At 37.0% G+C, this 26861-nt stretch overlaps 1 protein-coding gene across 8 annotated transcripts in view; it reads left to right on the forward strand.

The window, feature by feature from the left end:
- PTPN13 (protein tyrosine phosphatase non-receptor type 13) overlaps window positions 1-26861 on the forward strand; it is a 222311-nt gene that overhangs the window by 43513 nt on the left and 151937 nt on the right. For 7 of the 8 annotated variants that reach the window (XM_081238122.1, XM_081238124.1, XM_081238125.1 and 4 more), the window contains exon 2: window positions 14953-15072. The exons of the other annotated variant lie outside the window; for it this stretch is intronic. In XM_081238122.1, the coding sequence (XP_081094248.1) occupies window positions 14958-15072 (115 nt within the window). In that variant the 5' untranslated portion in view covers window positions 14953-14957. The remainder of the gene's footprint in view (window positions 1-14952; window positions 15073-26861) is intronic. 8 annotated transcript variants of the gene reach the window in all.

The following is a 26861-nucleotide window of genomic DNA, read 5'->3' on the forward strand; positions in this document are numbered from 1 at the left end:
TGGGCAACGTGGCACAAAACTCCACATTCTTAATCTTGCATTCTACCAATCTCCTGTTTGAAACTTCTCTTTCATCCTCTCTAACATAATAATCTTATGCTTTTCTTCTTATTTCTCTGGCTATTCCTTTGCAGGTGCCTTTGCAGGCTCTTTTCCCTCCTCTAACTTTTTTTTTTTTTTTTTTTGCGGTTCGCAGGCCTCTCACTGTTGTGGCCTCTCCCGTTGCGGAGCACAGGCTCCGGATGCGCAGGCTCAGCGGCCATGGCTCACGGGCCTAACCGCTCTGCAACATGTGGGCTCTTCCCGGACCGGGGCACGAACCTGTGTCCCCTGAATCGGCAGGCGAACTCTCAACCACTGTGCCACCAGGGAAGCCCCCCTCCTCTAACTTTTAAATGCTTTCTTAGTGCCTCTAGGTCTCTGTACTTGACTTTTTTTCTTTATATGCTCTTCCTGAGTGACTTTATCCGAACTCATGATTTTGTCCATCCTTTACATACTAATCACTTCCAAATCTATAGTTCAAGACCTCTATTAGTTTCACTCTATAATTAAAATGAGCCTTTAAAAATTCAAATTTTGTCACTTCATGCCTCACCCTGAAATTTGTCAATGCCTCTTCATAGGTTTCAGTGTAAAATTCAAACTACTTAGCAAATCACAAAAACACCTTACATGATCTGGCACCTACTCACTGCTATAGCCTCATCTCTTGTCTCCCCTCGCCCTTCTCTAGATAATCTACAGAACTTGAACACCTCCTACTGTTTCATATCTCATTTTTCAGGTTTACAGGTATTCCTTTGCCTGGAAGACCTTAACTCTAACTCTTCCATATCCTCTTCATCTGCCTTCCTCCTCTTTTTGAGACTTGAAACAAAGATTAATTTGAGAGATTCAGAATGAATAAGCAACAGCTCTTATTGACAAGACTAAGGCAAAAGAAAGGAAAAAAGAAGTCAGAGAAGAGGGACTTTGAGCCTGATAGCTATAGGAATAGTAGTTGCATTAATCTGTTTGGAATGGTGAGAGTGGCTGATTTGGAGAAAAATATTGTGTTTTTTTGTTTGTTTGTTTGTTTTTGTCCACGAGGCTTGCGGGATCTCAGTTTCCTGACCAGGGATTGAACCCTGGTTATGGCAGTGAAAGCCCGGAATCCTAACCGCTAGGCCACCAGGGAGCTCCCTAGATGTATTGAATTTGATACAAGAGGACAGTATCTACCCAGGCAAAAAAGTACAGTATGTAGTTAAATTTAAAAATCTAGAATTTGGAACAAGGCTTTCTCAAGGCTGGAGATAGATTTAGGAATAATCTGCCCTAAGGTGATTAGGTGAAGTCTTGGTAGTGGATGCATTCTCCAATAAAAACTGGATATAGAGAAAACTTCTAGCTTTATGAGAGTAGATGGAGATTGTATGAGTTAAAATTAATTTTGATGTTGAGTGGCATTGATTAGAGTTAAAAGAGATAATGTGATGTAATCTGAAATTAAACTCAGAATTTTGACAAGTGAATTGTAGAGGGGAGTGCATTATTCCAGTTGTTCTAATCTGTAATACATTAATATTCAATTTGAATAATTTATCCAAAGTGATTTTACCATTATTTGTCTATAAGCCAGAATTCTTTTATCTTCTCATGTAAAAAGGGCTCCTTTGCTTTTGCATATTAATCACTCTTATTTATAACAGTTGCACAAGGGTACCATATAGTTAATTAAAATAAAAATTAGATATGAATACTATACTTTGAAAAACATATCTTTATAGATTTAGTTGGATTGCCACAAAATAAGGGAGTGGCCCAAACCACATGGTTTGAAATTGGGTTCATGAGTTCTTGCAAGTCATGTCATTATTTAAATTACAAGCAATAATCTAATTTAGTTGTCACAATTATATTAGATAAAATAAAAATGGCAAAATGAACAGCAGTATTCAGTATGAATATCTCTTGTGTCACTGCTTAGTAGTTTTAGATTTTGATTTTAGATTTATTGAATTTATTGTTTAGGTATAAAAAGTAGATGTTTTACACAACATTTCCATTTTTAAAATATTTCAGAATGGAAATTGGTAATATCAAAATCACTCTTAGAACAGAGCAGTTTGAGTAGAATTTTGGCTGTCTCCAAATATCAAGTTGAAATTACTCTTATAATTACTGGAGCATGCCTAGGTTTGTTACGCTTCATCTGTGACTTGTGAAGTTATTGGGGCTTACTCTTTTCATTGATTTTTGTCTAGAATCAGAGTTGATTTGTCCACATTAATACAGAACAACACCTACTACCTTATTTTACTACACTATAAATTTACCCCCAAATTTTTAGGTTTAGAAGATTTGTATAGATTTTTAAGAAAAGAGAAGAGAAGAAGACAGACATCACTTTCTCCTTCAATATTCAACTTTTAGTATTGGGTTGGCCACAAAGTTCGTTCACATTTTCCCATAACATCTTACAGAAAAACCTGAACGAAATTTTTGGTCAACCCAGTATTTGCCAGGTGGGTAGTGTTTGTTGCCTTCTTCCTTCTAACACGTCTAATAGCTGGCTTCTTGCTTCTCAGTTAGATCATAACTGTAGAAGTATTGCCCGATCTTGAGAATGCTAAATGGTAGAAAATCAGGAAAGTAGCAAGAGCCTCTTTAATAGACTGTCACTGTTTGTCTTGCTTATGCTAGTTACTTCACTTCTGAGTTGAGTGAGCTTTGGTCAACTTTTCTGGACCATCTAACATTACATCCCAAACAGTATATGATACAGGCAGCTCAGTGCAAATTGCTTTGTCAATTAAAACATGAAGTAAGAAGTTTGTAAAAAACTTGATGTCTAGAAAGACAAGATTAATTTACTCAGAATGTTCTGTCTCTTACAAGATCCACTTTAATGGTCTGAAAGCATTATCCTCAAATATTCAGAAGTATAATAAGGAGACTTACTTTGTTACATTTTCTTCAGAATCTATACCCAGGTTGTATTAGTTTTCTATTGTTGTATAATAAATTACCACAAGGTTAGTAGCTTCAGACAACACATTTATTTTCTTACAGTTCCTGTGGGTCAGGAGTCCAGGTACAGGTTAACTGGGTCCCCTGCTCAGGGTCACACCAGGCTGAAATCTCATCTGAAGCTTGGAGGTCTTCTTCTAAGCCCACTGGTTGTTTGGCAGGATTCAATTCCTTGTAGCTGTAGGTCTAAATTTATCATTTTCTTGCTGGCTGTCAGCTGGGGTCTGCTCTCTGCTCAGCAGTGTTACCATGAGGTCATTGCCATGTGGTCCCCTCCATAGGCAGTTGACAGCATGGTTGTTTGCATCATCAAGGCCAGCAGGGGAAATCTCCCTGTCTTTGAATCTCTTTCCAGTCTGCCCCAACAGAGTCTTCTATATCATAACCTAATCAAGTCGGCTGCTATCGCTTGGTATTTGTTGGTCCCACCCATACGCAAGGAAAGAAGATTATACAGGTCTGGTATATGGGGGGGGCACAAATTTCGGGAGCCATATCAGGATTCTGCCTACCATAGTCTTCCCTCTGGCCCTCAGATATTCATGCCCTCTGACCCCATACACACACCAGCAAAATACATCCCCTCCCACAGTTCCCAGAGTTCTCATCCTATTAAAGCATCAGCTCAAAGTCCAAGGGCACATCTAAATCATCTACATTAGGTTTAGATGAGGCTCCTATGTGTTATTTATCTGTGAACCTGTAAAACTAAGGAGACTATCCCAACATTCCCGACATAAAATGGTGGGACAAGCATGGAATAACTGTTGTAGACATTCTCATTCAAAAAGAAGAAGGGCAGAATGGAAAGTCAAAAAGGAGTCACTTGGTCCATCACAGTTCTGAGATTCAGATTGGCAGATGCCAGGTGGAGTTTTTTTGGTTAAGTTCCAAAGCCTGGGAATAATCCTTCATGGCTCTCAACTCTGCCCTCTGAGTCTCCATTCTGCCTTCTGAATCTCCATTCTGCCTTCTGAATCATTCTTCCTTTTTCTAGGACGGTAGCATATGTTTGCAGCTGAGTGGTTTTAACCAGCCTTATTCTTGACTATAGAATCGAGGGCACCTCCAACAGCCTCTTTCGATTTTATATTCTTCCTCTTTTAGTCCAACCTGGCAGTGTTTATGCTGAAACAATTTTCTCAGGAACTCTGGGCTTTATGTGGGTTTCACAGAGATTCACTATATTAGATACAAGCTACACCTACAAATTTTTTTTTTCAAAATAATGCTTTTTCTGTCTTTGCCTCCTGCTGAGACGGCTAAGGGACAACTCTAGAGCTTACCAGAGACCCTTAAAATCTAGAAAGGGCCCTTTATGTGACTGAATCCTCTGACCTTTTGATCTTTCTGAAATTTTAGCAGAGGGTCTTTTTTCTTTCTTTTTTTTTTTTTGTCTATTGTATTTTTGGCAACCATTTCTGACTTTTAGCATCTTTTGCTATCTGGAGAGGCTGGGCATTTTCAGAATCATTTAGTCCTGGTTCCTTCCTCTTTAATAGGACTTTCCTCAATTTATCTCTCTCTTCTTGCATTTTACTATGAGGAGCAAGAGTAAACCAGATAACACATTTAACACCTCACCTGGAAATCTCCTTCCCATATGCCTAGTTTTGCCACTTGTAAGTTCTGCTTTCCATATAACTGCAGGACACAATGTCACCAAGTTTTCTTCCACTATTTAACAAGGATTCCCCTTCCTCCAGTTTCCAATAACATGGTCCTTGTTTCCTTCTGAGCCCTCACCAACAGTATTCAAAGTCCAGATATCTATTAAAAATCTGTTCAAGGCAAGTTAGTCTTTCTCAGAATTCTTTCAGCTTCTGCTCACTATCCAATTCCAAAGCTGCTCCCACATTTTGAGTTCTTGTTATAGCCGAATCCCACTTTCAGTTACCACAAATTTAGCGCCTTAAAGCAACACACATTTATTATCTTGTACTTCTTCTTTTTTTTTTTTTTTTTGAGGTACACGGGCCTCTCACTGCTGTGGCCTCTCCCGTGGAGCACAGACGCACAGTCTCAGCGGCCATGGCTCACGGGCCCAGCCGCTCCGCTGCATGTGGGACCTTCCCAGACCGGAGCACGAACCCGTGTCCTCTGCATAGGCAGGCAGACTCTCAACCACTGCACCACCAGGGAAGCCCCTATCTTGTACTTCTTGTTTGTCAGGATTCTGGGTACAGATGATCTGGTTTCCCTTTTCAGGATATCACCAGACTTAAATCAGGGTGTCAACTGGGAGTATGATATCATCTGAGGCTCAGAGTCCTATGCCAAAGTTCACTGGTTGTTGGTAGAACGTGCCTCGTGGTTGTAGGACCATTTTCTTGCTGGTGGTTGGCTGGGGTACACCATCAGCACCTAGAGGCCACCCTCAGGTCCTTGTTATGTATCCCTCTGTATAGTCAGTTCACAACATGAAAGGGATGTTAAGGGTAATCTCAGAATTCTGCCTACCACATTAATTTGTTTATTACAATATAAAGGACAAATAAGATTTTTTTCTTGGACTTTTGTGCTTTGTACATATTTGTTTCCTTTAGTGTCTGCTTACTCTGAGACTTTTTTTTTATGAAAGCTTATTTATTTATTTATTTATCTATCTTTGGCTGTGTTGGGTCTTCGTTTCTGTGTGAGGGCTTTCTCTAGTTGCGGCGAGCGGGGGCCACTCTTCATTGTGGTGCGCGGCCTCTCACTGTCGTGGCCTCTCTTGTTGCAGAGCACAGGCTCCAGACGCGCAGGCTCAGTAGCTGTGGCTCATGGGCCTAGTTGCTCCGTGGCATGTGGGATCTTCCCAGACCAGGGCTTGAACCCGTGTCCCCTGCATTGGCAGGCAGATTCTCAACCACTGCACCACCAGGGAAGCCCACTCTGAGACATTTTAATCTAGATTTCTTGAAGAAGACCAACCAGAAGTATTCTAAAGCAATGATCTTAACAGAAGTCAGTGGGTGTGGAGGAGGAGTGATGTAGAAAGACAATACTCGAAACCAGAGTTCTGTCAATACCATTACATTGTTTTCTGTTAGTACCTCACAGTTGGTGAGGAAAAATATAACACATGTGAAATTAGGGATTTTCCCCTCCATTTACTTTTCTCCTAAGTTTAAATGATACAGAGAAAGATTAAAGAATTCCAGAATTTTTCTTCTGGTTTTTTGAAGCTGTCCTTTGAAAAGCAGGGAATAGGCATATATGATTTCTATTTAGATAAGTAGTTGACCTGAGCCAGAGGCCCAGAAAGGCAATTTAGACTTGTATTTGTTTTAGTTTCTCCTCTCTCACTGGGAAAAGTATAACGGAAAAGTTGACAAATATTAAGCATTGCTCCAACTTCAATAAAGATATTCGGTCACATGCTATTATCTACCTTGAGGCAACGTTCAATTAAAATTTCACTGACTTTTATCTCTTTTTTTCCTTAAAATCCCAATTCTTTCTTAGGCTTTTCTAACTATACTAGGCAATATTTTTTCTCTACTACTTAGCTGTACCTACCATCCTAATGGAAAAGAAATATTAGTGTTTATTTTTTTAATTAGAGAGATTAGCTTTTAGTCTTCAAGAGCTCTAATAGTGCTTTTATTTCTACTTTGTACACATCTGTCTTGATGTTGACCATTTTTGGATCAACAGATAAAAGGTAGAAATAATTTCACATTATTTAAAATGTTTGGGCTTCCCTGATGGCGCAGTGGTTGAGAGTCCGCCTGTGGACGCAGGGGACACGGGTTCGTGCCCCAGTCTGGGAAGATCCCATGTGCCACAGAGCGGCTAGGCCCGTGAGCCATGGCCACTGAGCCTGCGCGTCCAGAGCCTGTGCTCTGCAACGGGAGAAGCCACAACAGTGAGAGGCCCGCGTACCGCAAAAAAAAAAAAAAAAAAAAAGTCCTGTAATTATTGTAATTATCATTTCAGTTTTAAATACTTTAGGAAATTAGAAGTTAAGAGAAAAACAAGACATGGCTATCTTGAATAATGGTTTTTAAAAAATGATTGCATTATCAAGCTACACATTCTAACTTTAGTAACATAAGTTACGTGGCATCTTAGATATGCTTTGGCTGTTTAAGGAGGGAAGATCTCAGACCTTTGCCGTGGATTTTGATTTCTTTAGTCTTATAGATTTTTATTTTAATGGGAGAAATTAACTTTTAGAAAACTTTTTTTCTTTTTAAAGCATATGTTACCTCATGTTGGGGCTTCACAGGACAAAGAAAACGAATGCTGTCCTGGCTTTGATCAGGTTTAGTTAGTTTGTTTGTTTTCTCTTTTTAACAGCTTTATTGAAGAATAATTGACATATAATAAGCTGTACATATTGTGTACAACTGGATGAGTTTTGACATATGTATGCACCTGCGAACCATCATCACAATCAAGATAACGAACATAACCATTATCCCCAAATGTTTTCTCATGCCCCCTTGTAATCAACTCCCATCTGCCTCTCCATAGGTCAGTGCCATCCTCAGGCAACTGAGCTATTTTTTGTAACTGTAGTTGGCATTTTTTATAATTTTGTACAAGTGTAATCATAAAGTATATACTCCCACTCTCTCTCTTTTTTTTTTGATCTAGCTTCCTTTACTCAGTATAATTATTTTGAGATTCATGTTGTTGCATGTATCAATAATAGTTCATTCCTTTTATTGCTGACTAATATTCCATTGTGAGAATATACTAAAATCAGTTTATCCATTCACTTGTTGATAGACATTTGCTTGTTTCCAGTTTTCGGACGTTATAGATAAAGCTGATATGAACATTTGTATATGTCTTTTTTTTTTTTTTAAGAAATGGAAAATTTCATTTGAGCCAAATTTGAGGATTATAACCTGGGAGGAGTATCTCAGAAAGCTCTGAGAAGTGTTCCATGTATGAGTCTTTGTGTAGATATAAGCTTTAATTTCTTTTGGGTAAATACTTAGAAGTGGAATGGCCAGATCATCTGGTAGGCTTATATTTAACTTTTTATGAAACTGTCAGTTTCCCAAAGGGTACCATTTTACATTCCCTTTAGTAATGTATGAGCATTTTAGTTCCTCTACATCCTTGACTACACTTAGTATGGTCAGTCTTTTACATGTTAGTAATTCTGATAGCTATGTGGCAGTATCTCATTTTAATTTTCATTTTCCTAACGACTGTTGAAGTTGATCATCTTTTCACGTGCTCATTTGCTATCCATGTGTTTTCTTTAATGAAATACCTATTCAAATCTTTTGCCCATTTGATTAAAAAAATTTGCATTGTTTGTTTTCCTATTACTGAGTTTTGACAGTACTTTATATACTCTGGATATAAATCCTTTATCAGTTATGTGATCTGTAAATATTTTCCTTTAATTTTGTGGCTTTTCTTTTTATTCTTTGAGCAGTTATTTTCAAAGAGCAGAGGTTTTAATTTTGATGAAGTCTTAACCATTTTTTAATTTTATGGTTCACACATTTGATGTTGTATCTAAGAAAAATTTGTCTCATCCAGGATCACAATGATTTTCTCCTAACTTAAAAAAAAAATGGTATCCAAGGTATTCCTGTATATAGAAAAGCTTACTGAAAATTATTTTTAAATGAATATTCTTATTAAATTACAAATTCTAAAACCTAGTTCTTAAGTTTCTAAGGTCAATTATTTTATTTTACTTGTAGAAAAGATTGCTGGTCACTTTTAAGGGAACTTTTGATTGAGTGTATAATCCCATTGTTCAAACTTTATTAATTAAAATCCTTTAACTGTTTTAAACTGCATTCATACAATTAAAAGTTGACTTCTCTGTGCTTCCACTGCAGGGGGCACAGGTTCAATCCCTGGTCAGGGGAACTAAGATCCCACATGCCGTGTGGTACGGCCATAAAAAAACCTTCCTGAGTACTTAAATAAGTCTCTAATGAATGAAAACTTATAAGTGTGCTAAGACTTAAGTTCTCTTATATGTTCCAGTGGTATTTCATACAAGCCTGAACTCATTTCCTCAATTACATTATTTAAATTGGAATCACAAGGCAAATCTGTTATTCTAACTGACCTATTTCTCTTAAACTTTATAAATAGCTAAAATACCAAATATGTACAGATTCTTTAACTTAAAAAATACTAATATATGGGCTTGCTTCTCTTAAGCTTTTATAAAATTCATTGTAAATCATCCCGGGTTAAAGATGCTTGTAATTTTGGGGGTTGCTTTCTCAATTCATTATGATTTCTTAATGACCAGAGATGTCTTTAGCCAGGATGATGAGTGTGTCTTTGCCCCAGACACACATAGAGCACACATAGAGCTCTATTTTATAGTTGCTTTGTTCTTGAAACAGGGTACTCTTAATAGTCCTATTTCTTTAGAATCTATTTTAACATTCCTAATTCATTAGTCTACCCCCAGATGGGTCATGGTATCACTTGATTGGATTCAGTTAAACTGTTAACTGTTTCATTCTTTTTGGAATCACTTTTATGTGCTTCCTATGAGTGCCACAAATCCTTCAGGATTAAAATGACATCTGTTAGAATCCTTTTGTGTTTTTATCTGACTCTGTGGGCACAGTTTTAAGGTCATGACAATAATACCTATGTTAACCAAAAACATAATAATGATTCTGATTATGTAATATAATTATTCTTATTTGAAAGTCTTTCCAAAAGCGTAGTTATCATGTACCCTACCACTTCCAAGGAAATAAAAATGAATAATATGGTTATGTTTATTGTAAAGCAGGACCTTATTGACAGTAAAATAATACCAGTCATATATCTACACTCCAAGTTATCTAGTACTGTGTCTAAAGGAAACAGTGGAAGTAATAAACTCTTTAGAATTTTCATAACCGTTCCCTCATCTAAGGGTTGAATTCAAGCTTTTTAATTTTTTTTCTCCACTTCCTTTTTGTTGCATCTCTCTTCCACTTCTGCATTTCTTTTGTTCCCTTCTCTTTCCTTTTAGATCTACTGATCTGGAGAGCTATAGTAAAGGTGAATAAAAATAACAGAGAGAGAGATGATGATGATAGGCAATTACCAAACTTGGTGATGGTAGACAATTTATAAGGTATAGGTATGTTGTTACTTGTTTGAATTTTAGAAAGCTGCTTTAACATTACATTGTCTTGAGATTGGGTGGTTAGGGGGTTGAGGCAGTTTAAAAAAATCTTAAACCTGTTTTCTAGCAAAGTTATACATTTAAAATGCCTAATCTCTTCTGTTAGCTAGATGATATTGCTTTTATTTATTTTTAATTTATTTATTTATTTTGTGGTACACGGGGCTCTCACTGTTGTGGCCTCTCCCATCGCGGAGCACAGGCTCCAGATGCACAGGCTCAGCGGCCATGGCTCACGAGCCCAGCCGCTCCGCGGCATGTGGGATCTTCCCAGACCGGGGCACAAACCCGCGTCCCCTGCATTGGCAGGCGGACTCTCAACCACTGTGCCACCAGGGAAGCCTGATGATATTGCTTTTAAAAACATGTTCTGTCTATATTTTGGTGGTCTAACAAGTTCCAACCAAAGATGCATAGAGATCCTACACTAAGTAGGCAAAAAATGTTTTAAATAAAAATTAAAAGAGGATTAATAGCATAAATCAGACCTGACTGAATCAAGCAATAGAGGTGTGATTAGTAATCTTTGTAGACAGAACAATCAAGTGTGGAAAAAATTCTGTTGTGTTGAAGTTACTTTTACTTTTTCATTTTCTTACTTATAGGAAAAATTTATTTTAAAAACCAATCTCTTTAAAAATAAGTGAAAACCAGTATCTTAAGATTTAACACTTTTTATGTGTGAGTGTAGCATTTGCTTTATAATAGATAATCATAAGCATCTTACTGTGCCCATCACTTTTCTTTCTTTCTGCCCTCCTTCTTTCCCTCCCCCCTTCCCTCCCTCCTTCCTCTCTTTCTCTTTTCCTTCTTTCTCCTTCATGTGGAGAAGTTATTCTCTTGCCTCTATAAGAAAACTCAAGTCCATAATTCTCTCCTTATTCTTTGATAGTAATAACTACAATCACGTTTCAAATACAATGTCAATTCCATAAATTAAAGTGCCTAGTCAATATTTTAAGCACCATTTCAGTCTTCATTCAAAACTAAAACGCTTCCCTTCACCAGCTAGGATTAACAGTAAGTAGGAGGCAGTGTGGTTGGCTTCTCTTTTTATTGCTTTCCTCTTCCATTTGCAAGTTGCTATATTTCACTGCTTCAGGATTTAAACTGGTGGCAGGAAGAAAGGTAGAGAAGCAAACAATTTTTTACCTGACTCTTGTTGTAACATGGCTTCACTGTCTTTGAGCTTGTTATATGCTTAAGGCTGACCCTTTCTTTTGTGTGTACGTTTATGGGTTCTTCAGAGTCCTTCACTGGAACTATACTTCCTGTGATACTTCAAAAAAATTTTCCTCCCACTAGCCAACACCTAACTATTCTTCCTCCTCCTCCTCTTCTCCCTTCCCTCGTACTTCCTCTTCTTCCCCCTCCACCTCCCCTCACTTCCTCCTCCTTCTGGTTAGTACTGTGGGAACCTCAGGTGGTACTCTGGGGAGAATTTTTTTAACAGCTTTATTGAGATATAGTTGACATACCATAAAATGTACCCTTTTAAAATATACCTTTAGGGGCTTCCCTGGTGGCACAGTGGTAGAGAGTCCGCCTGCCGATGCAGGGGAGACGGGTTCGTGCCCCGGTCCAGGAAGATCCCACATGCTGCGGAGCGGCTGGGCCCGTGAGCCATGGCCCCTGAGCCTGCGCGTCCGGAGCCTGTGCTCCGCAACGGGAGAGACCACAACAGTGAGAGGCCCACGTACCGAAAAAAAAAAATATATATATATATATATATACATATATATATATTTATATATACCTTTAGAGCAGGGGTCCCCAACCCCTGGCCACGGTAGTGGTCCGGGGCCTGTTAGGAACCAGGCCGCACAGCAGGAGGTGAGCAGCTGGGCGAGCGAGTGAAGCTCCATCTGTATTTCCAGCCGCTCCCCATCGCTCTCATTACCGCCTGAGATCCGCCTCCTGTCACATCAGTGGCAGCGTTAGATTCTCATAGGAGCGCAAACCCTACTGTGATACAGATTATCATTAGCAGAGAGGTTTGACTGCACAGAGACCATAATAAATCAATCGCTTGCAAACTCATATCAAAACCCTATCAGTGAGTGGCAAGTGACAATTAAGCCGCATCTTACAGAGTAGACTGGACATAAGCAACACACTTCGGGTGTCACTGTCTCCCATCAGACCCCAGATGGGACCATCTAGTTGCAGGAAAACAAACTCAGGGCTCCCACTGATTTCTGCGTTATGGTGAGTTGTATAATCATTTCATTATTTATTACAGTATATTAATAGAGATAAAGTGCACAATAAATGTAATGCGCTTGAATCGTCCCGAACCACCCCCCACCACCAACCCCCCGTCCGTGGAAAAACTGTCTTCCACAAAACTGGTCCCTGGTGCCAAAAAGGTTGGGGACCACTGCTTTAGAGTTCTGCTACCATCACCACAATCTAAATTTGGGGACATTTTCACCTTCTGGGTAGGATTTCATTAACTCGAGGCTGTGTGGCCCTGCCCCTTGTCCACCTTACCCTCTGCCCCCGCCCAACCAATGGAAGAGTAGCTAGCTCCCTATACAGCATGCTTCCTCACTGCAACTCTGTTTGCCCTCTCCTCCCTTTGGCTGCTGCCTCAGAGTGATGGTCAAAGACTTTAGATCCCTAAAGTATCAGACATGAGTCTGTGGTGTCCTCCCTAAACTCCAGGGAACATATACCAAGCACTCTAAGGCACCTTCCCACACCCCTCCTGCTTTGGAGGAGACATGAAAATCAGTACAACTCTCTTCAAAGAAATTCTCCTTATGCAGTTTTCTCCCTACTCTTTATACCCTGTGTGTAGGCTTTAGAGCTGTCTAACCGGTTCTCATCTCATTCATATTACTTCGGAAATTTGCTACTGAGTAGTCTTTCTCACAAGTCACTTTGGTATCTGATTGCTAATAGTATCTTCTGTTAAAACTTCCAATTTAACATAGTGTTTTGTGTAGAAGATTACTCAGATATCTTTCAGAAAGGAATGAAACTTCTTTTTTTTAAATTTAATAACTGGGCTATTACAGTGTTATATAATAAGGTACATGAGAAACTTAGAGAGTTGGCGGGGGAGCGGTCTGAATAATAATCTCTTCTTGTACAAGCTTTGGCTTTTTCAAAGCAATATCTTATATCTTCCCTTTTAACTACCATGTTCTGCATTTAAGTAGACACCCCTCAAGGCAGACTCTAAGAATAAAATACTATAGTAAACATTTGAAAAGGAAAGTAACAGGACAAGGCTGGCCTCATTTGTAGAGCTGCAGTTGCTTTTTTTTTCCATCTGCGTTAAAGTACCATAAATGTAAATTAAAAGAAAATATTAGCCTTTCTTTTAATTAAATATTGTTAGCTGACTAAACAAAGTCGACTTTTATCTGAAAGAGATGTTTTTATAGGTTAATTTTAAAATTTAATGAAGGATATAGTTACAGAAAATAAGTATTTAACATTTTCTTCCCCTTCTAGTTTCTTTTCCAAACCCACTGCTTCTGCATATCAATAGATATACATTATTCTTAAATTAGTTTGGTTAGTGTAAAAATCTTAGTAATCACTACAAAGAGCAATTTTCTTTTCAAGGAAGGTCAATTTAGGAAAATTTATATAGGAGGATTTTGACTAGCTGCATTTCCCTCTTCCAAAATGTAAACAGGATTATTGAGCCCCATAGAAAATCTTAAATTTTATCAATATATCACCTACTTAATTGAATGCTTTAAAAAAAAAAAAGCTGACTCTACAGAAATGTCACCACAGAGGCACCTTTCTGACTTTTTATTTTTTATTAATATTATTTTTTTTAATTAATTAATTTATTTATTTTTGGCTGCGTTGGATCTTTGTTGCTGCACGCGGGCTTTCTCTAGTTGTGGGGGGGCTACTCTTCGTTGTGGTGCGCAGGCTTATCATTGCAGTGCCTTCACTTGTTGTGGAGCATGAGCCCTAGGGCGCGTAGGATTCATTAGTTGTGGCACACGGGCTCAGTAGTTGTGGCTCGCGGGCTTAGTTGCTCCGCAGCATGTGGGATCTTCCCGGACCAGGGCTCGAACCCATGTCCCCTGCATTGGCAGATGGATTCTTAACCACTGCACCACCAGGGAAGTACCCTGACTTTTTATTAATTCAACTTCAATAACGTCTTAGATTACAAAACATGTTTACATGCATAACTTCTTTCTTTGTCATAGCCACCTCAAAATGGCATTATTGTTACAATTATTATTATTCCTATGTCACAGATGGGAAATTGAAGTTTAGAGGTAAAAATGACTTTCCCGGGGCAAATGGTAAGTTGGCAGCAAAGCTGGGTCTAGAAATAGTTAATTTCATTCAGTGCAAAATTTATAGTTATAGTGTATATATTAGAAATGTAGAAATGAATTAGTGAATGGAAAAAATGTGTTCCATCTTATTCCCAACTTCTTCCACCATGGCTGTAGGGTCTCCTCTCTATTCTTTTTACCTAGGATGAATAGAATGAAACCTGGCACTTCAGTCTGGCTGCTTTGATTTAATTACGTGCACTTTGGTGTCTCTGGTACCCTGAGGTCTCTGTCTTCTCCCATGAAATAGTCACCACCACTATGGCTATTCTCCAATTCTATCTCTGAAGTTGACCCTATTGGGCTAGGGCAAGTGGTTGTTTTGAGAGTTCTTTAACTCCTTTACCCTCTGTGACTTTAAGCTGTAGGACTATATTATATTTACATTGAAGACCATATTGAGAACTCAGGTGGACAGGGACCTCATAGTCTCATTACTGATGCAGAACTTTCACTACTGCAAGTGCAGTGAAGTTGCTGATGTGTAGACCATCTGTTACCCTTGTTTCCTAGGTAATATGCATGTGACACTAGCTGAGGCCCTGGAAGTTCGGGGTGGACCACTGCAGGAGGAAGAGATATGGGCTGTATTAAATCAAAGTGCCGAAAGTCTCCAAGAATTATTCAGAAAAGGTAAGGCCTTTTGCGTGTGTGTGGGGAGGTGGGGGTAGCTGAAAAGCAGCTAGGGTGGCAGACTATAGAAAGGAATGCTTTCTCTTATCTCTCTTAGGGCTGAAAAAGCTCTGATCTTGTCTGCCTTCATTGGAACATCTTCTGTGTGTCTGATACTGTGCTAGGCACTGAAAATATAATGGTGATCAAAAGCAAAAACGTTCCCTGTCTTTCTGGAGCTTACAGTCCAGCGTGGAAGATAGCTATTAATAAAATATTTATGTAAACAAATGTAAAAAATGCAATCATGACAAGGGCTACCAGGGAGGGGAATCAGTTGACTCTGTGAGAACCCATAGTAGGAGGATTAGATCTGGTGAAGAGGATGGAAAAGAAGTCTTCCCTGTATAAGTCTCCCCTGAGCTAAGACCTGAGAAAGAAGAGAAGTTAACCAGGTAAGAGGGAGGGAAAAACATTCCTGGCAGAGAGAATTATGTGCACATCCCTGGGATAATGCAAACTGAATAACTAGTTTGATGCTTCCCTGCAAAGGCAGTTACCTGGTCCAAATGGTTGTGTAGCATTTTGGAGCTAGAAAAGTTAGAGAATCAGTCACCCTTTGGTTGTCTAAAAACATTTGCTATCATGCTGAAAAGCTCCACACGAAGATGGTGTTTGCTATTCACACCACATGTCCAACACCTATTTAGCGTAGTAAAGAAACCACGCTTCATCTAAAGGAAGAATTAAACTTTAAAATTGATTTGAATTAATTAATCAAGCACAATAAGCATGACAGAAATAGGGGAGGATTTGAGGGTAGTAAGAGTTCTCAAAGTGGGTCCCTTGGGCTTCCCTGGTGGCGCAGTGGTTGAGAGTCCCCCTGCCGATGCAGGGGACGCGGGTTCGTGCCCCGGTCTGGGAAGATCCCACATGCTGTGCCCCAGTCTGGGAAGATCCCACGTGCCGCGGAGCGGCTGGGCCCGTGAGCCATGGCCACTGAGCCTGCGCGTCCGGAGCCTGTGCTCCGCAACAGGAGAGGCCACAACAGTGAGAGGCCCACGTACCACAAAAAAAAAAAAAAAAAAGTGGGTTCCTGGATGAGTAGCGCCAGTATCACCTAAAACCTTGTTAGAAATGCAAACACTTAGGCCCACCCTAGACCCACTGAATAAGAAACCCTAGGGGTAGAGCAGCAATTTGTGTTTTAGCAAGTCTTTAAGGATATTCTGATGCATTTTAAAGTTTGAGAACCATTATACAATTGAGTTGCTGAAGACCAGGAGCCATGGGAACCTTTTGGAAGGTGTAGAGGTGACCGCTGATTAAGGAAAGTCTAGAGCACAGGGGAGGAGTGGGGACAGATGGGAGGGTTTTGGTATTGCTTCTGTTTTCTAATCCAGAGGGAGAAACCTAGATTTTTGAAGATCTTTGATTAGAGTTAGGATTAATTTAAAGAAAACTTACTCCTTTTATCTAATGCCACTTACCTAAAATCTAGTTATTTTAAGTAGACCTTGTTGTTTTGTTTGCTTCATTTGAATTTTTCAGAGAAGTTTCGGAAAGTATAGGCACTCTGGAGTACAGAGCAGGTAGCCATGCTGCAGAGGTGTTGTTGATGGAAGGATATGTTGGTGGCATTATTACTCAGTTAATTAACAACAGTCAATATTTAAAAAGCATCTCCTTCTTGTGAGGTGTTGTGTGGGAGATGCCAGTAAGTAGAAGGTGTCACAGTTGCTTGCCCTTAAGGGATACACTCAGATCAGTCAGATGCATATGAAAAGTGTACTACTTCAAAACAGTGCCAGGTGTGTGAGAGAAACAGTAAGTGCCAGGGATGTTCAGAGGAGGGAGAGATAATACCTTTTTTCATTATGCTAATAGCGAGATCACTGCCCTGGCCATGACTCATAGAATATAAAGCGTTTCACACACTGTGAGTACCTAAGTGTTTTCCCTCTTTCAAATTTTGTAATGTTAGCAGAGATCGAGTGTCTGAATGTTAAGTCCTTGTCTTTGAGATGGAATTATTGCATAACATATTGGCACATTACAATAGAGATTTCCTGGATGTGTTCATAAAATTAATTGTGAGGCAGCTATATCTTAAACACTGTCCAGTGGGAGCTGGTTACCATAGGCCTTCAGTCCAGTTCACAGCCTAACATCAGTAATATAGAGAAATTGAATTTGGTTTCTTTGGCAGTCGAAATTACCAACTATCATGATTGCCAATTGGAAATTTCTATTTATTTGGAGGAAACTTAGGCTTATTTTATTTAGTTTACCTAAAATCTATCGTTTTTCATTCCTTTTATTTGATAGCACAATGTCTTTTTGCCACAAGTTCTCCTCCTGACTATTTTAACAAACTGAAATAAAATAACTATTTTGTTTGCTTATTTTGTGGATGAATGGTGTTGGACTTGGTTCTCTAGTACATACCCTTATGAATAACACTAGGAGTGTTATGGGGAAAACAGCAGGTAAAATACAGTGATTTTCTTTGTCTTTCTGTGTCTGTTACAAAAATCTTTTAGTTCTTTTGGATGTTTTTTTTTCCCTTATCTTCTTGAACTTGTATGTTGTTCCTGTGTCTTTTTCAGTGCAAATTGACATTCCTATAAATAGAAGGGTGGAAGTAAGCATTTCTACTAGGGGATTATTGAGCACAGATCAAGAAAATTATCTATTTTTTCATCTTTTTGAGGTTCCTAGTAATTTAAGTCCTTTTTAAAGACAAAATTGTTGTGGTTAGTATTCATAGAATAATGATACCTAAGCATGACCTTGTTGAAAGACATCATTTTCAAATGAATTTCTCTTCAGAGAAGAAGAAAAGTAAAAGTTTAAAAAAATATATGATTCCAAACATTTAGATGATGGTGATGATGATATGTTTTTCTCCTTTTGGTATAAGTTCCTTAGTGTTACTGTCTTGTGAATATTAAAACGTGATTGGTGTGATTACTTTTTAGAATTTTTGAGATTTTTGTCGTGGCCTTGCACATGGTTTAGTTTTGTAATATTCTGTGGGAATTTGAAAAGAATGTGTTTTTTTTTCTATTTCTAAGGTATAACTTAAGCTTGTTAATGTTTGTGCTTTTAAATTTTTTTCTATATCCTTATTACTTTGTATACTTGCTCTGTCAGATTCTTAGGGATAGTTTAAATTTTTTACTGTAATGAAGTCTTTGTCTGTCTTCTTACTACTGTCATGTGTTTGTGCTATTTTATGATACATATAATGGCTAATGACTAATTTAAATGGACTGGATCTTCTGTTATTATAAAGTAAGGCCTTCCCTTAAATTCTGTCCCTCTGCTCTTAATATTGCCACCTCTGCTTCCTTGCCATTTACCTAGTATATTTTTTATCCTTCCTTAATTTTCAAATCATCTGTATTGTAATTTAGATATCTCTTTTAAATAGTAGATAGCTGGATTTTACTTTTTTGCCTCACTAAGGAGATGGCTATTCTTTAATTAGGAAATTAAACGTGGCCATTGAAATAAAAGTTCTGGAGGAATTTCATTAAGGGTCCTCTCGTATCATGACTTCTAACTATATGTTTCTCAGTCCCTCTTATTAACTGATTGGGAAAGCGAAGCTGATGTCCAAAAATGTATACACACTTAAGATTTTAGCTTTTACATCGTGGATGAACTCATGCAGGGGCTCAGTGGTCCTGGATAATAAAAAAAACAATGCTATTCTCACGTGCATTCTGGATAATCTTTAGAAATGAAATTATTGCTGCCTTGGAAAATTTAGCTTACAGTTATATTAGTTGCCCAAAACAGTGATTTCTTTTTTTAAGTTATGAAACTGTTGCTCTTGGCAGAAAACAGGTCTTTTGACTCTGTGGGATTTTAAGGTATTAGAATGGTTGATTGGTTGTTGCTAAAATTGCCCCTTCATAACTAATCAGAGGAAAAGACCCAATCTTCCTTACTTAGGTAAGGATATAAATCCCATAAAAATCCCTTTATGTATACTCATTTCTGATTCCCTGCTTAATAAATAAAATAATATTTAATGAAATTAGTAAATTAAACAGTTAAAAAATAATAGAATAAAGCATTTTGATAAATAGAAGTGCTAAAAAACAATCAAGATTCATTGTCAAAATAAAAACATTCAAAGAGTTACTAGCAAGTGTCCTTGGAAAATTGAGAAGACGTTGCATTTCTTAATGTTTTTGGAAAACAGATTTGTATAAGGTTGCAGAGAGCAGGGCATATGGAATCTGTATTTTATTATAAACATGCATGAGTGAAAACAACAAATTACTACCGATAGCTGGGTAAATATCAAATAAACTTCTCTGCTCTTCCCTCCTTGAAAAGTGTTTAAAAATTAGAATTTGTAGGTACCTGTTTAAAAAAACAATCTTACTAGAGAATGAATGATCTATTATTTTATCAGCAAAATTAAGTGAAAGAGTAAGTTCTTTTTTTGTTTTATAGAATTGCTTTCATTGAATAAATACTTTCAGGGAAATTCCCTTGCTACTGAAAGGAAAAAATATATAAGAAATATATAACCTCAGAACCCCACACACGTATATGTTTTCATTTATGGAATCAAACTCCTCGAGCTGGAAAGATCTTAATCCATTTCACCGAACTAATCATTTTTAGAGATAAGGAAACAAGACCCAACTTAAGTGACTTATAAGAATTAATGTTAGCAGAGCAGAAATAATATAACTATTATAAAGTCATGAGCAGTACCTTTTTAGAGCTATAGAATCACTTTATATATACAGGACAATAAAGTTTTAAAATCGATTGCTCTCCTATGAGCATAGCAACAGGATGTTTAAAAAACCAGTATCAGGTGACAAAAGTGACATTGCTTCAGATTCTACACATATTAAGAGTAATAAGGGAAAATTGTGAACAAAGTTCTTGAAAAAATTCAACCATTTACATGGACACTTTAAAAGACACAAACTACCAAAGCTCATTCAGGAAAAAGTAGACTACCTAAATTGCCCTATATCTACTAAGATGATTGAATATATATTTTTTAATGTGCCACAAAGAAAACTTCAGGCCCATATTGCTTCACTAGGGAATTCTGAAATTTTAAGGAAGAAATAATAACAATACTATACCAAACATCTGAAGAAAATTGAAGAGGAGGAAATACTTCCCAACTCTTTCTGTGAAGCTAAAATTACTGTAATATTAAAACCAGACAAAGACACTAGAGAAGATAAAGTAATATACTTTATGCACATAGATGCAAAAATTCTTAACAAAATTTTTAAAAATCGAGTCTAACAGTATATAAAAATTATAATGCATCATGATCAAGAAGACCTCAGGAATACAAGATTGGTTTAACATTCAGAAATCAATCATTATAATTCACCATATTTACATGATTTGCAAATATTTTTCTCCCAACCTGTGACTTCTCCTTTCATTCTCCTAATAATGTGTTAAGAGCAGTAGATGTTTTAAACTCTGCTGGAGACTACTTTATCATGTTTTCTTTTATGAATCATGCATTCAATATCATATCTAAGAAATCTTTGTAGCTCAGGGTTACAATGATTGTCTCCTATGCTTTCTTCTAGAACTTTTACACGTTTAAGGAATCAAATTTTTTTTCTGCATCTACTGAGATGAACATATGGTTTGGCTTCTTTAGTATGTAATAAAGAAATAAAGAAGTAAAAGCAAAAATAAACAAATGGGGCCTAGTCAAATAATTATAAGCTTTTGCACAGCAAAGGAAACCATAAACAAAATGAAAAGACAACCTACAGACTGAGAGAAAATATTTGCAAAAGATGTGACCAACAAGGGCTTAATTTCCAAAATATACAAACAGCTTATACAGCTCAATATCAAAAAAAAGACAACCCAATCAAAAAATGGGCAGAAGACCTAAATAGACATTTCTCCAAAGAAGACATACAGATAGCCAATAGACACATGAGAAGATGCTCAACATTGCTAATTATTAGAGAAATGCAAATCAAAACTACAGTGAGGTACCACCTCACACCGGTCAGAATGACCATCGTCAGAAACTCTATAAATAACAAATGCTGGAAAGGTTGTGGAGAGCAGGGAACCCTCTACACTTTTGGTGGGAATGTAAATTGGTACAGTCACTATGGAAAACAGTATGGAGGTTCCTTAAAAAACTAAAAAGAGAGTTGTCATATGATCCAGCAATCCTACTCCTAAGCATATGTCTGGAGAAAACTCTAATTCAGAAAGATACATGCACTCCAATGTTCGTTGCAGCATTATTTACAATAGCCAAGACATGGAAGCAACCTTAATGTCCTTGGACAGAGTAATGGGTAAAGAAGATGTGGCACATATAAACAATGGAATATTACTCAGCTATAAAAAAGAATGAAATAATGCCATTTGCAGCTACATGGATGGACCTAGAGATTATCATACTAAATGAAGTAAGTCAGAAAGAGAAAGACAAATACCATATGATATCACTTATATGTGGAATCTAAAATATGACACAAACCTATCTACAAAACAGAACAGACTCACAGACATAGAGAACAGACTTGTTGTTGCCAAAGGGGAGGGTTGGATGGGGACTTTGGGACTAGCAGATGCCAACTATTATATATAGGATGGATAAACAAGGTCCTACTGTATAGCACAGGGAACTGTCTTGTAATAAACCATATATATATGGTATGTGGTACCCCAGAACCTAACATAACATTGTAAATCAACTATACTTCATTAAAAAATAAATAAAATAAAATACAGTAAATTTAAAATTCAGTTCCTCACTTATCTTAGCCACATTTCAAGTTCTTTCTTAAAAGCCATATGTGGCTAGTGGCTACTAAAATGTTCAGTTAGAATTTACTGCCCTCCTAAACTGTGGTTCAAGAAAAATATCAGTTTTGGATGAAAAATACATTTTCAGTGTATTTACCACCAACAGACCCTTATTGAGGAAATTACTAAAAGATGTATTTCTGGAAGAAGGAAATTTAACTCAGAAGGAAGAAGAAACCTTCAAAAAGGAATGAAAGCAAAAGAAATAGTCAACTTGATGGTAAATCTAAATAAGCATTGGCTGTATAAAATATCGATAATGATGTCAAATTTAAAATTATAAATAATAAGACTTAGACTGGGATAGATGACAGGAGTAAAACAGCTTAAGGGTTTGATTCTATTCATGAGAATGGTAGGTTTCTTGACTTTAGAATTTGCATAGTCAAATATCCTTAAAGTTTGTAATAGTAATCACAAAACAAAAAGAGAGAAAATGTAAAACTTCCAATCTGGTGGAACCAAAGGAGAGTTCATAACTCAATGCATGAAAAAGGAGACAAAGCACTGAACTTCAAATTGACTTACTGGTTGTTTTGTTTTGTTTTGTTTTAAGCCTTTATAAGAAATATGGAAAGTTTTTGTGGATTAAAAGCTTTTGAGTAAATCTTTGTATAGTCTATGCAGCTTTTAAAGACCAAATCCTAACTAGTCTGTTTATATTACATTCCTAATTATTTACAATAGTAATTTTCTTGATTAACAGGGTGTATTAGTTGTCTTTGACATGCTACATCTTGCCCTGCCTACATAAGGCCAGAATTAACAGGTCCTTCAAGTTAAATGTGTTTGAACCAGGTAAAGTTACCCCATTTGTTCCCTGGAAACAAACTATGAAACATGAAATTAATTTAATATCTGACATTCTTAGAATGAATAATGTGCGTTGTTTAACAAGTGTATGAAGCACTTGTAGTAAACCACCCTTCCCCTACAACTATTGTCAGTATACCATGTTTTGATTTGAAATTCTTTTGGCTCTAGATGTGACAAATAGGCCATTTTATAAATTTAAAGAGTCATACGTTTAGAGAGGAAAGTAGCTACAGGCCATGCTCTCTAGCCCCATCTTTGCTGACAAATGTAATTTTACTGTATTTATTGTTTTAATTTAATACTTACAGGAATTGTTTTAAATGAGGTATAATATATATATAGTAAAGAGCATTATTAATTGTACTGCCTGATAGATAAATTTTATAAATGTGTACACTCATATAACCACTGCCTAGATCATTTCTAACACCTGGGAAGGCTTCTCTCCTGCTTCCTCCTAATCAATTCTTGGTTACCAAGAATAATCATTATAAGATATCACATAAATAAGTTTTTAAACAATCTTTAAGCATCATATAAATAGAATCATACAATGTGAACTCTTTTGTGTCTGACTTCTTTTATTCAACATTCTGACCGAGATTTTTCCATATTATGTAACTAAGCTTTTTAAAGAAAACGTTTTGCAATTCTCATGTTTCTTTTCTCAAATATAGAAATTAGAAGGGGGCTTTATGCTTTGTATCATTTAGTAACAGGTTAAGATTTTTCTTGGGGTGATGTGTGTCAGTCATGGTTAACATTTTTACAAGAAATATATCGTTATATTTCTTTTTGAAAAATAGTTTACCATTCAAATAAGCCCTCTCCCTCCTTTTCCCTTTGAGAAGCAAAATTTCTTTAAAATGTAAAATAGGAGGATGGTAGTCTGAAGAGCAGCAGAGAATAGCATTAGTGAGCACAAAAATGTTTTTCATAAGCAGCTACAGATCATGGTTATGTGGAAGCATGTCATCATAAATCAAGCCAGTTTCTTTCTGGAATACTATTTTCTTCCTCTGCAAACTGAAAATATACACTAATCTTCAGTGACCTTTTCATCTAGTTCCTCAAAAATGAAATAAATGACGGTCACCCTTGATATTATTGGTTTTTCAGTCTTTGTATGAATTCCAGGTCCTTCAAAGTGAAGAGAAGTTGGTGAGTTCACTTTTAAAAATTCTGTTTTCTTTTTTTCCCCAGCTTTATGCAGGTAGCAAGGGTGGAAGAAGATCTCCTTTAACCTGAAACTTTGTCTGTATTGGGGCGGGGGGAAAACCCAAACCCGCTGCTTTATAAAGGGCCTTTACTATAGAAGTTATTTCTATTGCTAATTACCTCAGTTATAATTTATTTTGTCTGGCAAAATATAATGTGGCAGTTGTGTGATCTACAGGGCCTGTCATGAAGTTGTTAGGTGGCAACAGAAACGCCAGTGCTTTCAGAAGCTTAGCACTTGGTTCCAAGCTTGCTTAGACAAAATTGTTAAACTAGCAATAAAATCAAGCTTTTAAATAGACTTTACTATTCAAGATTAACATTTTTGCAACTGCTTGAATGGAATACTCAAATAAGATATGATTTGTGTATTTTAAGAAAGAAACCACCTTCAAGCAAATTTGTTTATTGGAAGTCTACAGCCTAAAATATGATAGACGTAAGAAACAGTTTTGCTCTCAAAGTTTAGGCCCTCCTTGGGGAAATAAAAAATGGGTATTAATCCCAGGATGTTTTCCACATACTGGTTGTATGCTTAATACCACATTGACATATCAGGGTAGAAGAGATCAAAGGTGCTCACCTCAAGGTTTGAAGAGATACAATGTAGATATTCATTGGATTTAAGAAAGTGTCGGAAAAGAAGCAAAGTGCATTGGAAGTTCATTTGCAGTTTGCTTTCCTTTGGGAACAAGATAGAAAAAAAAGCCAAATAAAGATAATTTTATCAGCTGCATAAGGGAGTTCATTTCTAAATGCACAGTCAATGACATCCTCAGTTTGGTGCCATTTAATCAGCTTCCCTCTTATAGAGAAGAGCTGTTTAGGTCTCCCTTCTAGTCTAAAATTATTTCTGGTAGTCATTCTGCCTTTCTAATACAAAATGACTTTATTATAATTTGATAAAATAGTTTCTTATAACACTTTCTGGCTTACCGTATCTCTTATTAAATGCCTCATTCATGGCTTCATAAAGTGAAAAAAAAATTTAAGCTTTAAGGAAGGATTTAAAGCCATACATATTCCATCTCATGATATCCTTAGTATTAGTTAGTTGACATAGAGCTGGAGCAAGTACAAGGTCAAGACGCAACTTAATTGAGCTATGATACTATTTTATCGCCCCTGATAAGGGCATTGGTTCCTGTTTGTGTGTCGGGTAGATTGGTGTGCCCATCTGAATCCCCAGGAAGCTTTTTTTTAATATACAATTTGATAAGTCTTTTTAAAATTAATTAATTAGTTAATTAATTAATTTGGCTGTGCTGGGTCTTCATTGCTGCACTTTGTTGTGGTGTGAGGGCTTCTCATTGTGGTGGCTTCTCTTGTTGCGGAGCATGGGCTCTAGGCGTGGCCTTCAGTAGTTGCAGCACGCAGGCCCCAGAGTGTGCGGGCTTCAGTAGTTGCGGCACGCGGGCTCAGTAGTTGCGGCACGTGGGCTTAGTTGCCCCGTGGCATGTGGGATCTTCCCAGACCAGAGATCAAGCCTGTGTCCCCTGCATTGGCAGGTGGATTCTTAACCACTGAACCACCAGAGAAGTCCCCCAGGAAGCTTTTAGAAAATACTGTATAGAATCCTGTGCCCTGTCTCCAGAATTCACACAGATATCCTGTGAGTTAAGAGACAGGAGGACTCTGCTTTCTCAATTACCCCTAAGCCCTCAAAATCAGATACTTTGTAAATAAGTTTGTTTTAGTATTCCAGTTAAAAAAGCTGACACTTCCCTTGAATCATACTTGAAAATGTAATTACAAGTAATAAAGATTGGTGAATAAAATGAAGATCCAGAATATTCCCTCAGTGAATAATTTAGAGTTCCTGGTGTTCGAAAGTTGAAAGAAAACTTTTTCTTCATAATAGAGATTCAAAATAAAATTTTTTTGTGACCAGCAGAATGTAAATTGATAAGTTATTGTCGTAGATCAGGGCAGAGGACACCTTTAAAAGGTGTGGACTGGTGGTCTAGAGTTAGCATTGTAAACAAATTCATTTTTTTCAAGTATTGCAATTACCTTATCATAATGGTGTTGTACTTGATCTTTAGGAAATTCATATTTCCTATTCTTAAACCACTTATATTCTAGAAGAAATGTGTGAAAACAGAGTTACAGAAGCATTTTGTTCAGTATTTTGTCATATAATTTTGAGGTGTGCAGTTTTTATTGATGTGGGTAAAGAACATTGGTGGGAAAGGTGAACACTAAAGAAAAATCAGAGAGGAGGAACTTAATATGCTAAGGGAACAAAGTGGGCAGTTTTTTCAGAATATGATAAGAACGGAAGGAAGAAATATTTCTACAACTGTTTCTATAATGCTGATCAGGTGGCCAAGGAGGTTTGCTGAAAAGGAGGGCAAAGGCTAAGAGACCTGCTGCCTTCTATCTATATTGTCCAGGTATTTAAACCCTATTGCTTTTAATAATCATAACCAATTTAGTTTTACTAACATAGATTACATACATATATCACTTTTGTTAAACTCAGATCTCATTAGTGTTTTGTTATGAAGATGCATGGTTTGGAATTACCTCAAGAGTCTTGCAAGTACATAACAAAACAAAACTACTAAAAGCCTAGTTGATGCGTAAGTCATACCAAGATTCCAGTGGTTGTGGTTTGGATAGGTGGCTTGCTTGTGTTTAGTGTTTAAAAAAAAGAAAAAGAAAAGAATGTGTGTGTTTGTGTGATTAAATGTCATCAGTAAGAGATAAAAATGTCTTTTCCTATTCGAGTGAAGAAAAGCTCATATATATCAATTTAGACTGACGAGTTTGCATAATTTTGTGTTATCAGAATGCTGTACATTCTATTACAAATAAAAATTTCTAAAATTGTGTGTTCTTACTATAGTTGATATGTGTACATTCAGATAATTTTTTATTAACATGAATCTAATAATTCATGTTATACCTGAAGATAATGACTAGGT

Source organism: Mesoplodon bidens (genome assembly GCF_964165515.1).
Source record: "Mesoplodon bidens genome assembly, chromosome: 1".
NCBI classification, from domain to species: domain Eukaryota; kingdom Metazoa; phylum Chordata; class Mammalia; order Artiodactyla; family Ziphiidae; genus Mesoplodon; species Mesoplodon bidens.